At 60.1% G+C, this 13040-nt stretch overlaps 3 protein-coding genes across 9 annotated transcripts; all 3 read right to left on the bottom strand.

The window, feature by feature from the left end:
- Window positions 1-1208: 1208 nt before the first annotated feature.
- CCDC106 (coiled-coil domain containing 106) lies at window positions 1209-5549 on the bottom strand. 5 transcript variants are annotated; one of them, XM_081030660.1, is made up of 6 exons: window positions 5158-5391; window positions 4435-4510; window positions 4181-4288; window positions 3919-4083; window positions 2648-2860; window positions 1209-2037 (listed from the first exon to the last, which is right to left on the bottom strand). In XM_081030660.1, the coding sequence occupies exons 2-6, from the start codon at window positions 4463-4465 to the stop codon at window positions 1721-1723; spliced, it is 834 nt and encodes a 277-aa protein (XP_080886786.1). In that variant the 5' UTR covers window positions 4466-4510; window positions 5158-5391; the 3' UTR covers window positions 1209-1720. The 5 variants fall into 5 exon arrangements, with proteins under 5 accessions (XP_080886786.1, XP_080886787.1, XP_080886789.1 ...); XM_081030661.1 differs by having other exon boundaries at window positions 1216-2037; window positions 4435-4555; window positions 5158-5403; XM_081030663.1 differs by having other exon boundaries at window positions 1216-2037; window positions 5266-5380.
- A 430-nt stretch (window positions 5550-5979) lies between these two features.
- On the bottom strand, window positions 5980-8503 carry ZNF581 (zinc finger protein 581). Its single transcript, XM_081030446.1, is given in 2 exon segments — window positions 5980-7806; window positions 7809-8503. Coding segments are annotated over 2 exon segments (729 nt in total). The 5' UTR covers window positions 7980-8503; the 3' UTR covers window positions 5980-7248.
- Window positions 8504-8899: 396 nt separating this feature from the next.
- ZNF580 (zinc finger protein 580) lies at window positions 8900-11314 on the bottom strand. Of its 3 annotated transcripts, none has more exons than XM_081030448.1 (2): window positions 11022-11314; window positions 8900-9835 (listed from the first exon to the last, which is right to left on the bottom strand). In XM_081030448.1, the coding sequence occupies exon 2, from the start codon at window positions 9821-9823 to the stop codon at window positions 9308-9310; it is 516 nt and encodes a 171-aa protein (XP_080886574.1). In that variant the 5' UTR covers window positions 9824-9835; window positions 11022-11314; the 3' UTR covers window positions 8900-9307. The 3 variants fall into 3 exon arrangements, with proteins under 3 accessions (XP_080886574.1, XP_080886575.1, XP_080886573.1); XM_081030449.1 differs by lacking the exon at window positions 11022-11314 and adding an exon at window positions 10428-10902; XM_081030447.1 differs by lacking the exon at window positions 11022-11314 and adding an exon at window positions 9918-10387.
- Window positions 11315-13040: the final 1726 nt, after the last annotated feature.

Here is a 13040-nt window from a genome sequence, read left to right as displayed (position 1 = left end):
TTCTCGCCGCCTTCTGCGCCCAGCCACCCTCTGCCCGCCAAAGGTTCGGCTTCTTTCGACAACTCAAACCGTCCCAGTCTTTCACTGCTCCCGCAGGGGCTCCCGGCTCTTAGCCGCCGGCCCTATCCGAGCAACCCGCTACTTCTGACAAGCCTAACCGTCCTAGTCTTCGGCACTCCACGAAGGTTCCCGGCGCTCGCCCTCAGGCCCCGCCAGACAGTATGCTAGATTCCAAGTTTCGGCTCTTTCCGGAGATTCCGTTGGCTCACTCCGCCCCACTGGCACAGCTTCGGCTCCTTTCGCCACCGCTTCGGAAAGGCCCCACTCACCGAGCCAGCTTCGGCTTTTTCCGTCTGTTCTTCGGCTCCTTCCGGCTTGGGGAACAGAAAAGGGAGGGAGGACGAAGACGAGGTGGGTCAAGGGAAGGGATACGGGGAAGGGGCGGGGTCCCGGCTCCGGACTCCTGGCTCTCCGGGTGGGGAGAGTGGAGGAAAAGAAGGGCCGATCTCGTGGATGGCCTAAGAAGGTTGCGCGAGTCAAAAGCAGCCAGCGGTGTGAACGGTGCGCGCGGCCGCTGCGGTTGGTAGCGCGGCTTTGTGCGCCTGCGCAGGATGGAAGAGGAGGAGCGCGAGATGGGCTTCTACGCCTGCGCAGACGTTGGTCTGACGCGCGGTTTCTCACTCCGCGAGGACGGGTTCCAGAGTCTCCAGCACGCGTGCGCGAGACTCCCTTCTTCCAGGGAAGGAGCTGAATTCCCGACCGTTATGCTAGGCCGCCTGGTCCTGGTTGCTGTAGCAACTGCGTAAGTGCGGCCGCCGGCAAAGCCGAGGACGCTTCCAGGAGACTGAATCTCCCATGACCGCCTCCTAGCGGGCGGGCGGAAGCCTCCTCCCAGAGGAGCTCCCCCGACCCCCCACGCCACGGTGGCCGCCTCTGCTGGAGGTCACTGAGTACTGCCTCCTGCCGCCGCGCCTCGAGTCCAAACAGCCCAATGGGTAGTGTTCACTCCTCTTCCAGAGCTCTGCCCCTCCGTGTTCCCGGGACACAGCTGCTACTCCCCCTCCCACCGCTGCCTACGGGGGTGCTAATTACACCGTCTCCCCAACCTCCCCGGTTTTCCTCCCGACCGCCTGCTTCCTGGAAGCCTCAGGGCCCTGTCACTGTCTCCAGGGCAACGGCCACCCCCTCCCAGAAAGAGGCCGGGACCTAGTTTATTCCAAATTTTATCGTCTTTTTAATTTAAATTATCTGAATAATAATCTGCTTCACGTGGACTGGGGGGGTCCGGAATTAGGGTCCTCGGGGCTGGGGGCGGAGAACGGGTATGTACAGTGCCCCCGCCCCGTAGAATCCGGCAGTTTTCCCAGGAGGAAGGGCCCAGTGAGGGCAGGAAGGGTGCCAGTGTTTAGGAAAGGGCAGAACCCAGCACCTGGGCAGTAAGTAGCTCGGGTGCCTGTGAGGCTAAGTGAGGACCCCAACGCTGGGAATGCGGAGGAAGGGGAGGATGCTGGGGATGTGGGAGGCAAGGAGGACAGATCTATATAGAAGGGACCAGGAGTGGGAGTGGGGGTCTGCAGGAGGGAGAGGACGAACAACGCCGTGCACCCCCAGGCCCTAGCGAGGGCACACCACTCATGCACACACTCGCCCACGTTTCAGGTAGGGTGGAGAGGAAGGGAAGTGGGAGTCAGAGGGCAGGTCCCAGGCCAGGTGGGCGGGATCACCGCTTGAAACGGTAGGTGATGGGAAGCAGCAGCTTGCTCTTCTTGAGGGCCTGCACCTTCTTGAGGGTCTCGTCATCCAAGGCCAGGAAACAGCGGCGCGAGTACTCGAGCAGACGCTCCTTGGAGGGGTCGAACTCACCCACCTCTGCCAGCTTCTCAGGGGCAACAATGAGCAGCTCTGCGATAGGCGTGGTCAGCGCCACCGTGTTGCGGTCCACACGGTGGTGCTCAAAGGCCCGTGACATGCTCTTCAGCTTCTGGAAGGTGCCCAGGATCTTCTTGTAGCGGCAGAGGACACCGTCTGCATCCTTCACTGCAGGGCCAAGGAGATATGGTACAGAGAGACAGACATGGGAAGATACAGACGTGATGAAGAAATGGAGATAGAGAAGGTTGGAGGGGATGGAGATAGACATGAGATGATAGAGCCACACGGAATTCAAATGTGGAGGAAGTGAGACAAATGGGAGGGCAGGTGTGAGGACAAGAGAGATGGGGTGACGGGCCCACACAGAGCAAAGGAACAGAGACGGAAGATGTGACCAAGCAGCCCAACACAGGAAGAGCAGGAGAACAACATGGGAAACGGGAGGAAAATGCGGTGAAGAGATATGAGAAATGGAGACAGGATTTAGAGGAGAGGAAAATTGAAGGAAGGCCAGCAGGAGAGGATGAGGAGGAAAATACAAACACGAGAGCAGGTCAGAGGATTAAGTTGCCAGCCACCTGAGCCATCGCCCTTCCCCTTGTTACTGATGTACAGAAAGGTCTAGAGAGGGTGGACCAAAATGTACAGTATAAACCAGGACCACACATGAAGGCTGGAACCCACCAACAGGTCTGGTCTGTTACAAATAGGGAAGGGAGGTGACAGCAAGTCTCAGCCCAGAGCTCCCACACTGCACCCCGCGCCCCCAGCTCACCCCGCTGCCTCTCCCGGGCTTTGGGCTTCCCAAAGCGCTTCCGGCTAGGGCCTCCCTTCTGCTTCTGCCTCTTCCTGTCGACGTTACTGCCTTCTTCAGATACTCCGCTGATCGTGGAGGCTGCCGACTCAGGGTCTGAGGCCTCGCCCCCAGCCCCACCCCGGCTGTCGCCCTCAACCCGCCGGGGCCCAGGCTTCACCCGGCAGTGGTCCTCTGGAGAGAGGTGGGAGAGACATAACACACACACATTGGCTGCAGGAACAGGAGGGAGGAGGAAGTAAGGTGTGTCTGGAGGGGATGGAAGTCACATCACACAGGTCCCCAGGAAGGGAGGCCTCCCAAGAAAACAGGTGGATAGGAAATTAGGTCCCTGCAAGAGACAGCTGAATATAGGACAATAAGCTGGGATTTGGGGTGGGTATTGGGGCTTGGGTTAGGATGCTCAGCTCACTCCTAAACTTGGTGGCAAGAGGGCTGGAGGAGGAACCAAGTGGACCAAGAGCAGCCCGGGGACCTCGGGAGAGTCCATGACTATGTGGGGTTCCCACAGTGGAGGACCTCCAGAAGAGTGGACTCTGGACACCCTAGGGGCAGGAAAGGCCTGGGGTGGAGGATTGAGACCCTGAGAGAAATCTTGGGCTCTGTCTCTAGTAGGCTGGGAATGGCAGGTGCCTGCCTCCACCTAGAAGAGGGAGCGCTGGGGGAGGGAACGCAGAAGGTGGGCTGGGGGAGGTCCAGTGTTGAGAAAGTCCAGAGGCCACTGGGCCTGACCATCCTGGGTAGGTTCTGATCATTGTGGGGAGACAACACTATGTCCCAGCAACCCAAGCTAGAGATGGTTCCAGAGCACAGGGGTCACCAATAACATCAATCTTGAAAGGAAAAAAAAAAAAAAACAGGCTCCTTGTCCTGGCTTTCAGTGGAATTCACAGAGAAGGATGTGGAAACTTGCAAGGGAGCCCGTCAGGGGCTGTGCACCAAGAGAGGGAGTGTAGAGGTGAGGTTCTCCGAAATATGGCTAAAGATTTGACAAAGGAAAGCCCTTTCTGCAGAAGGGATGGGTCACAGGGTCCTGCCGACCAACAGAAGCAGGAATGAAGCTGGACTTCGGGTCCCAGAAATACCACGGGGTTAAAGGTAAAGATGCCAGGTCCCCATTGAGCCACCAAAGAGTGTGGGTGAAAAGGGTCCTGTCCCCAAGAAGAGCCAGAGCTAGGTGTCAGGGCCCAGGAGTCGGTTGAGGAGGGGACAGCCTCATGGGGCGCCCTCACCTGCATCCATCCGCGCAGAGGAGATGAACTTGTCCAGCTGACACCGCAAGAAGTCCCTCTCCTCCTCCAGGTCCTCGATGCGCTTCTGCAGCCACGAGTTCCGTTCCAGGGCCATGTGCAGCTGCGCCCTGACGCTGTTCATCAGGGATGCAGCCTCCGGAGGCTCTAGTGACAGTGGGCACCCTGGTCACACCCCGGGCCTCGAGGGCCCTGCACCCCAGCTGACTCGCGTCCCGCCCCACTACCCCCACCCCCAGCTCACCCTCGAAGTTTCCCCGAGAGGGGCTCAGACTGTAGAAGAGCTGTGGGTCTAGGTGGGGCGACTCGTCGAAGGGGATGGAGATCTCAAAGGCCTCATCGTCCTTTTTCACTGCAGAGGAGAAGCCGGGGGTCAGCCCGGGGAAGTCCCCGCACCCCTCAGACCAGCCCCCAACCGCAGCAGCCCTGGGAAGGAGAGGGCAGAAGTGGGCAGAGTGGCTATGGACCAAGGGTGGGGCAGGGGCCCAGCTTCCTCACGTGTCTTCCTCCGACTGTTTCGGTCATTCATGGCGCGGCCTCCGGCGGACCCGGACAGCTAAGCGCCTCAGAGGCACTGGACAGAAAGAACAGCCCCAGGTGGAGGGACACAGATGGCCTCCTGGGGACATCCAGGAGGTGGAACCCAACTCAGGACCAAGGGGGGAGGTGCTGAGGGCCGAGACTCCTGGGTCTGATGGAAGGGGGACCCAGACCCTCGGGACTGAGGGAAGACACCTGAGGGTACAAACTCCTGCACTCCTACATAGGTTCTCGGGGAAGAAGGAGCTGTGTTCCCGTGGGGTTCACAGAGTGGTGACATCCCGGCCTGAATGGAATGGACCCTCATCACAGGTCACCTCGGGGCCAAAAGAAGTTAAAGGTGCGTGGGGAACTGTGACCCAACTGCCAGGTATGCGGTGAGGGTCTACTCGACACACCGGCGCCTCCCCCACCCATGGGCACCCTCACGCCCTGCACTCGCGTGAGCGGGCACAACCCCTCCCCCGTGGTGTGGGGCTGAGCGCGTGCGCAGTGCGGGGAAAGGTCACGCGTGGGAATGTGCGCCCCCGCCCCCGCCCTTTGTCCCGCGGGTAGGAAGGGGAGTGATGGTGGCAGGGGTTCCCAGCGGGAGATGTGCCTAGCCGCGGGTACAGATGCGGCCACCCCCCGCCGCCCGCAGGTGCCCAGGATCGGAAGGGCCGGGGCCCCGCGCTCACCCACCCGCGCAAGGAATCTGGCCCGGGGACCGAAGGCGGTGACGGCGCCCATGCCCGGCGCCGGGGAGCGTCTGCAAAGTGTCGCGGGGAGCGGAGGAAAGCGCCCACCCACCGGCGGGCGGGTCAGCAGGGGCGGCGAGTGGTGGGGCGGGCAGGGACACTCGCCCAGTCCGCTGGTCCGCGCGCCTTCTCCGGTAGCCTGGGCCCCAAGTGAGGCCCGCCGTGAGCGGCTGAGGCCGGGGCCGCACTTGCGCGATGGCCCCTTGTAGCACTCCCCCGCCCTCCACGAGGGCAGGGAACATCACGAAATTCTTAATTCCTGGAGAACTGGTGGCTCCCGGGATTCCCCGGGTGGGTGGCGACGCGCCGAATCGGGCCTGAGAGAGGCGGAGGAGTGTAGGAGACAGTCAGGAAAGTTAAAGCAGGGGAGAATCCCCTTAAACGATCCCCTGGGAAGTGGCCCGTGTGGACCCCCGAACCCGCCCGTTCACTTCCCACAGGCAGCCTCTCAGCAGGTTCATGGTTCCCAGGATCCTGGGGGATCGAGTCACCCCTCCCTGAAAATAGGGTCCTAGAACACCCACCACTCCCGTGCTAGTGATTCAAGGGGTGGCTTTGGCAAATTCAGACCTAGATCCCAGTCGTGGCCGCTTCTCCTGCCTCAGTTTACTTACCTGTAAAGTGGGAGGATGCAATGACATGACACACGCAAAACGCCCAGCCCAGCACCTGGCCATATAGTCAGGGTTCACAGGGCGCTGTTAGCATTACTTTAGATCAGACAGCCGAGGCATTTGCCCTCTCTGGAGAGTGGAGACGGCTGGTGTGTTCTTCCGCCCAAAAAGAGGTCGGAAGAAGAAATGAGGCCCAGCACAGTGTCTGGCACAAGAAAATTCATAGAGAAGGCAGGGGTTTATTTCGTTTCCAGCTCAGTTCCACCTGTCTCTCCACCCAGTTCACTGACAGCCTCCATCTCAAATTTTTTGCCAGCCCTGATGAAAGCACAGCTTTAACCCTGCAGAGGGAGAACCTATGGCCACACTCCTACTTGCTTCACATTACAGATAAATGGCATCCTGGGTCAAAACTCCAGGGAAAGAGACACCTGCCCTAGATAAGGGTTTTGCTAACTACAGGTTCATGGGCAGAGAATAAAATACAGTAGGGTGGAATCAGCAATGATTTTCTACTCTAAGTAAAAGAAGTCTCCTAAGTATTAACTTTAAAACGACAGAACTGTCACTACTTCATTTGGGGGAAAAGTTCAGTATTCTATCACACACCCTTTCAAATAAACGTCACAGATCTCTCTGTGGCACGTTTGCTAAAATAAAATATATCAGTGACCTGCACATGGCAAAGATGATTTGTTATGTCACATATATTTGGCATATCTGTACAATGGGTTGCCATATAAAATGTGTTTCTTACAATGGATCATGGCTTGAAAAAGACGTTTAAAAACTGCCTAGATGACACAGATCCTGAGGACCCAAGCTAGAACTAGCCCCAGTGCAGATGGCCAGCTTTCCCTGTCCCCAGCCAGGCAAGCCAAGGCGCACTGGGCCAGGCACTTGTTCAGTCTCCCCGATAGGCAGCAGGTGGATCAAGCAGCTGTCCCCCAAAACCAGCTTCCAGTGCTCAAAGTGAAAAACAGGTTTATTGAGTATCCAGTCTCTGGCTGTGGCTGGGAAGTGGGAGGCAGGTCTGGGGACCCTGCCCCCAACATCAGCATGGAAGCCTCCGGAAAATGGTGCCAGTTCCTGATGGCCCCCAACCCAGTTTTCAGGCCAGAGAATTTGCACAGCTCGTGCTCCCCACCCCAACCCCAGTCAGGGCTCAGTCGTGGAATAGCTGATGTCCTGGGGCTAGAGGACTCCACTCTGAATGTGAGGTCTTGTTCCCATCTTATCTCCGAAACACAGGGACCTGAAGGTTATTTGTGAGCTCCTGCTTCAGCAGGGCTCAGCCTCCACAAGAGGTGGGTCTGTGTTTGTGTCCGGGCCCCACAAGCCAGCCTCAGGTGCTCACGGGGTGTCGGAGGACAACAGGAGTCCAGTCTCCCTCAGACCCCATGGTACCTGAGGTACCCTGCTCACGGATGCTTCCACCGAGTGTGCTTCTGCAGCGTGTTCTGCTCCATAAACCGGCGGGGACAGTGCGGGCACTGAAACGGTCGCTCCCCCGAGTGCACCCGGCTGTGCTGGGCCAGCTCACCCGCCTCGCGGAAGCGACGAGGGCAGAGCGGGCAGCCGTGGGGCCGCCCACCACCAGCCCGGTGAATGGAATGGTGCCGCGCCAAGTGACTAGCCCGCTTGAATGCCTTCCCGCAGGTGTCACACTCGAAGGGCTTCACCTCCGAGTGCGTGATGCTGTGTCGCTGGAGGTACGACATGTACTCGAAGACCCGAGAGCACACGGGGCAGCTGTAGCACTTTCTCTGAGGTGAAGCCCCATCGGCCCCGGGCTGCCTCTGAGTCTCCTCGTCCACCAGCACGGTGTACGGGACGCCCTGCGTGTCAATGAGCAGGTAATGGTTGGGTCTTGGCGGGGACGAGGTCTGGGGAGGTCCCGCGGAGGAGGAAGGTCCGGGTTCTGGGGACCGGCCTGTCCGAGGGGGAGGGGCCTCCATGGCCTCAGCGGAGGGCAGGGCAGCACGCGGGGCTGGGGGCGAGGGGGCGGCAGCACCAGCATCCGGAGGGTGGCTGAGGCCTGGCGGATGGGAGAGAGGGGGAGGTTACACTCAGGAGGGAAGCCTGGCCCCACGGCTCTATTCCTTCCCTTCTGCGGACCCTGCCCCAAACTTTTGTATCCATCATCCTCCATCTCTCCTCCAGTCTTGGTGCCCTGGCCTCTTGATTACTGTATCTGCAGGGTTCCTGAGGTCTCCCCCGGGAAACCCCTCCTATCCTCTGTTCCACCATCCACCGTAGGCACAGGATCTCTGCTCGGCTAAGCACAACCAGGACCTCGCTCTGCCTTAACCTTTGTGCCCTCCTCAGGTCACTGACCCCTCTGGCCACCCCGCAGGATGTCTGGAGGCCCCACCCAACAGATCTCCTGACCTTACACACTGCACCCAGAAGCCTGTGAACCGCGCTATACACACCCACGCCTTCTCATACGGGCTGCCACGTTAGGACCCCGGGTACCAACCCGCGCGGGCCACCTCCCTGAACACCTCTGCCACTTCCCTGGCCGGCTACCTCCAGGCTCTAGTCCACGCCCATCCACCCCCAGATCTTTCTAGGTCCCAGCACTCCCCAGGGGTCCACCCGTGGCCCGGCCTCCGAGCCTCTACGCGAGTTGTGGGCAGAGCCCGCTGGGAGCCCGCGGGGCCGCCCTTCCCGCCCAACGCGCAGATCCCCCAACGCCCGGCCCCGCCCCCTCAGCGGCCGTCGCCCGCCTCCCGGCCCCCGTACCCAGTGCAACAGCCTCTCGGGTCCGGGCGACTCCGGAAAGGCCCCGGGCTACCCCCCTGGTGGCAGGCGGCGGCGGCGACACGCGGGGCTTTAGAGGTCCCCCAGGAGCTGGCGGCGCCAGTAGAGAGCGGACCGGGGGACTGAGAAGAGGGTCTAGGGGAGGGAGGTGGGGGCGGGGCGCCTGGGCTTTCGGGAAATCGCTCCGGACAGAAACACACACTGCGATGAAGGTTCCCAGATGTTTATAGTCCGGTCTCTACCGCCAACCCCGCTGCCCGCTCCCACCCACCCACCACCGCCAATTCGCAAATAAGAGCCCTGAAGTGGAGTGCGGAATGTTTATTGAGTAAAGGGTGAGAGGAGTGGGTGGAACAGGGTAAGTACAGAAAGGAACCAGACCGTGCCTGTGCTCTTTTGTCAAATCTTCCACGCAGACAACCGTTCACCACTTCAGAGCAGAAAACCAGGGCTCAGAAAGTTTAAGTCACTTGCAGAGGCTCACACAGCACAGCTGGGCCGGAACCCAGTTCCGACTGGCTCCCTGACCCAGGGAGGGACAAAGACGTGGTCTACATCACACAACTAGGGAGAGGGAAGGAATGACGTTTCTCCCTTTGGATAGATGGGGAAACTGAGGCCCAGTGTAAGGCAGTAACCTCATCACAGCCAGGGAGTGTGTGTGCGAGTGCTGCTCTGTGGGACAGACGCGGAGGCCCAGACGTGGGTAGGAGCTTAGTGGAGGCGCACGTGCTGCGCCAGCTCCGCGGCGTCCTGGAAGCGGCGCGGGCAGAGGGGGCAGGTGTGCGGCGGGCCTGCGCGGGCGCGGTGCGTGGCGCGATGCCGGGACAGGTGGCTGGAGCGCTTGAAGGCCTTGCCACAGGCGCCGCACGTGAAGGGCTTGAGGTCCGAGTGCGACACGCGGTGGCTCTGCAGCCGCAAAGGGCTGGCAAACACACGGGCGCACTCTGGGCAGCTGTAGCCCTTGCGAGGGCCGGGCTCTCCTGGGGGTGCCTCGCGCTGGGGTGGGCCCCGGGGCTCCTCCTCCAGCTGCACCGTGTACGTGTAGGGGACTCCGTTGGCGTCGATGAGCAGGTGGCGGCCCAGCCGCGGGGGTCGTGGCCCCGCCGCTGAAGGAGTAGAGGAAGGGCCTTCCGTCTTGGGGAAAGGGGGAGCCTTGGGGGGCGGTGGGTCCATGGCCTCCGGAGAGGAGGACCGAGGGTGGGGTGGCCGCGGGGGCAGCAGCAGCATCTGGAGCGGCAACTGGGAGCGGCGGACGAGAGAAAAGTTAAAATCGCCACTTCTTGGGCAAAGTGTCCCTACCTCCTCTGTACCACTGACCTACCTCCCCTATAAAAAAGAAACTTGGACTCCAGGTCACAACCGCTCTGGCTCCAAGCTGCTTAAGCGACGCCTCCAACCGAGTTCCACCTATCCTCACCCCAACGTACCTTTCCTCCCGGGTCCTCCTCTCAGCCCCCAGACCAGACAGAAGGGCAGCAGCCTGCCACTTGCCTACTCCCACAAGAGCCATTTAATCTCCGAGTTGATTTACCCTCTTAACATCGTTTTGGCCTCTTATCTCACAGCTCGGGCCCTTCCGGCCTCCTGAATTTCTCTAACACGTTGCTGCCTCTTCTTTCCAGCCCCAGCCCTGGTTGCACCCTCTCCGCAGAAACACGCAGCAACCCCTTCCCGGCCCCCACGGCCTTCCTACATCTGCATCCCCACGAGGTGCCCTGTAAGTCCACCCCATCTCTAGATACACCGCGTCCTCCCAATCTCCTCTCTAGGCACACCCCAGAGCCCCACTAACCCAATTCCCCCACTTTTCACTCAAGGCTCCTGTACCTACCTCTAGCACCTCACAGTCTCCATACACTCGCCCCACTCTCTAATCCGTCATCTCGATTTCATGTGTACGTCTCCACGACCGTGGGCCGCGTGCCTTCTGTGTACCCCAGGGCTCCTGAACTCGCTGCATCCACCCCCCCAAGGGTCCCTCTCTCCTCAGCTCCACATATAAGCCTCTAACATCTTCGCTTTTCTCCATACGCCTCAGTTGCCTGCTCCCCCTCCCATACGCCAGGGCCTCTGGAGTCCCTTTCCCAAACTACCTCTCCCAAGCCCGCCTTTCCGCGTCCAGCTGGTATCTGTTTCTCCGTCCTTCGCTCGCCCTGCTATACCCAGCACGGCGCCTCCAACCGGTTCTCTGTCCCCTTCCCCCTGTAATCCCACAGCCCCTCTGTCCCTCTCCCCGTTACAACCCCGAGACCCTCCCCACCCCCACTTCTGCAAAGAGCACTGTTGTCTCCATCTGCCCGCCCCCCCCGCGCTCCTTCCCCGTCCTGCCCCACCCCCACCCCGGGAGAGCCAGCCCCTCCCTGGCCCTGCCCGGCTTCGCGCCGTCCCGGAGCCAGGCTCCTCCCTCCGTCCCGTCCCCCCGTACCTGGTGCGGCAGCCTCTCGGGTCCGGAAGAGCGGGACTAGGTCCCGGGTGGCCCCGGCTTCCCCTCGCGAGTGCCGGCGGCGGCGGGGCCGATACTTCCGGGAGCTCGGGGCCCGCGGCACCGGGGACGCGGGCGCGGGGGGCGCGGGCGCGGGGGCGCGAGGGGCGGCGGCGTCCCTGGGAAAGGGCACCGGCCGGAAACGTGCTTGTCGCCACAAAGGTTCCGCCTCCCTAGAGCTGGCGGCTCCCACTGCCGGCTTTTATTGTGCCCAGGGGCGCAGGGCAAGGGCCCGCGAACCAAGAAACCCAACCCTGCCCCCTCCCGCTCCCTTTCCACCCCCGACTGGAACAGTTCGGTCGCAGTGACAGTGATCGACTTATAAACTGAAGCCAGGTGCGGCTAAGTCTGCCCGAAGTCCCACAAGGAATGGCGCGCTCAGTGTCTTGTTTCCACTGGGTGGTCCCCCCTGCGTCCCCTGCCCTACAGTGCCCCGGGCGGGAGAAGTGACGTGTCTATCGGTGAGGCAAATGGGGAGACTCAAGTCCAGAGGCCAGCCATTGGCTCTGATGTAGAACAGCCATGATTTCCCCGCCCAGCATATTGGGAAACTGAGGCCCAGAGAAGCCAGATACAGCCAGATAGCGATGGGGGAGGTGGGGCACTCCCCACTGGGCAAATGGAGAAACCGAGGCGGGGAAGCGGCGCGGGCAGGCGTGCAGGGGTTGTGCACCGGAGCCGCGCCATGTGGCTGGAGCGCTAGGAAGGCCCGGCCGCAGGCGGCGCGCACAAAGGCTTGAGCGAGTAGTGCGATCGCGGCGGCCCTTCGAGTACACGCGGGAGCCGCACTCAAGGCACCCGCATCTCGTCCTCCAGCTGCGCGGTGAACTCGAAGCAGGTAGGTGGCGCGTGTCCATGAGCAGGTAGTGGCGGGGCGAGGAGCGCGCTGCAAGCGGCCTGCGGGGTCCACCGCCTCCTGGCAGGAACCGAGCGGGTCACCGCAACAGCGTGGGGGTCGGGAGCGGTGGGAGCGCAGAGGGGAGAGAAGGGGCCTTATTGTCGCGCCCAATTCCGGGATCCCTGTAGGTGGCCTGAACTGCGTCCTGGAGAGCAGTCAAAAAGAACTTTCTGCGATGACAGAAATGTTGTATGATTTGCTGTCCAATGGGACAGCCACTAGCTACGTGGCGCTGTTATACACTTGATAGTGGCTAGCGCCCGCTGAGGACCAAAATTTTAATATTATCTTAACTTAAATCTAAATAGCCACACGCGCCTGCCCCACCTTATGGGACTGCTGTAATCCACCTTCAAGGGCCAAAAAGGGCACCCAACAGATTCCCAAGACTTCCTAGGAAAAGAAGAAGTGTGACTAATCGCAAGAATGACTTTTAGATTGATTCCATTTTTAAACCACACTACTTTTAACATGTTGGGTTAAGGAATGTTATTAAAATCAGTTTCACCTGTTCCTTTTTACTTTAGTGTAACTCACATTCTGTTTCTACTGGGCAGCCTTCTTCTAAAGGTTCTTCCTCCGTGGTAATTTCATGGCGAGAGTGGACACTGGTGAACTGACAGGGCATGTCTGATTTAAAGGGGCACCCACACCTTCTGTCCACACCAGGCTTTGTCAGCTTTGGCACTACTGACATTCTGGGGCCAGATCACTCTATTGTGGGCAGCTGTCCTGTGCATTGTAAGATGTTGAGCAGCATCCCTGCTCTCTATCCTCTATATGTGAGTAACACCCTCCCCCATACCATCCCTGCTTCCCGTGGTGACGATATTGCCAAATGTCCCCCAGTGAGCAACATCACTGGTGATCTACATAGACAACTACCCAATCTGAGTCTCCCATCCTAATCCATTTCTTGAGTTTCAGACCCATATGCCCACCCCCACCCCCAGAAATAATGATAATGACCTACACTTATGGACCCCTCACTATGGTACCAGCCACTACTATTAGGTTGGTGCAAAAGTAATTGCAGTTTTTGCAATTGTTTTTAACCTTTTAAA

Source organism: Rhinolophus hipposideros (genome assembly GCF_964194185.1).
Source record: "Rhinolophus hipposideros genome assembly, chromosome: 21".
Classification (NCBI taxonomy): domain Eukaryota; kingdom Metazoa; phylum Chordata; class Mammalia; order Chiroptera; family Rhinolophidae; genus Rhinolophus; species Rhinolophus hipposideros.
The sequence above is the reverse complement of the archived record's forward strand: the minus strand, read 5'-3'. Positions and strand labels throughout refer to the sequence as shown.

Coding starts and splice junctions, on each gene's coding strand:
- CCDC106 (XM_081030659.1), bottom strand. CDS start 5,455: ATGTTCCCTGCCCTCGTGGAGGGCGGGGGAGTGCTACAAGGGGCCATC. Junction 4,084..4,180: donor CTCTCGGGGAAACTTCGAGG/GTGAGCTGGGGG, acceptor CACTGTCACTAG/AGCCTCCGGAGGCTGCATCC. Junction 2,861..3,918: donor CTCTGCGCGGATGGATGCAG/GTGAGGGCGCCC, acceptor ACCTCTCTCCAG/AGGACCACTGCCGGGTGAAG.
- ZNF580 (XM_081030447.1), bottom strand. CDS start 10,106: ATGGCTCTTGTGGGAGTAGGCAAGTGGCAGGCTGCTGCCCTTCTGTCT. Junction 9,836..9,917: donor GTTTCTTTTTTATAGGGGAG/GTAGGTCAGTGG, acceptor CGCCGCTCCCAG/TTGCCGCTCCAGATGCTGCT.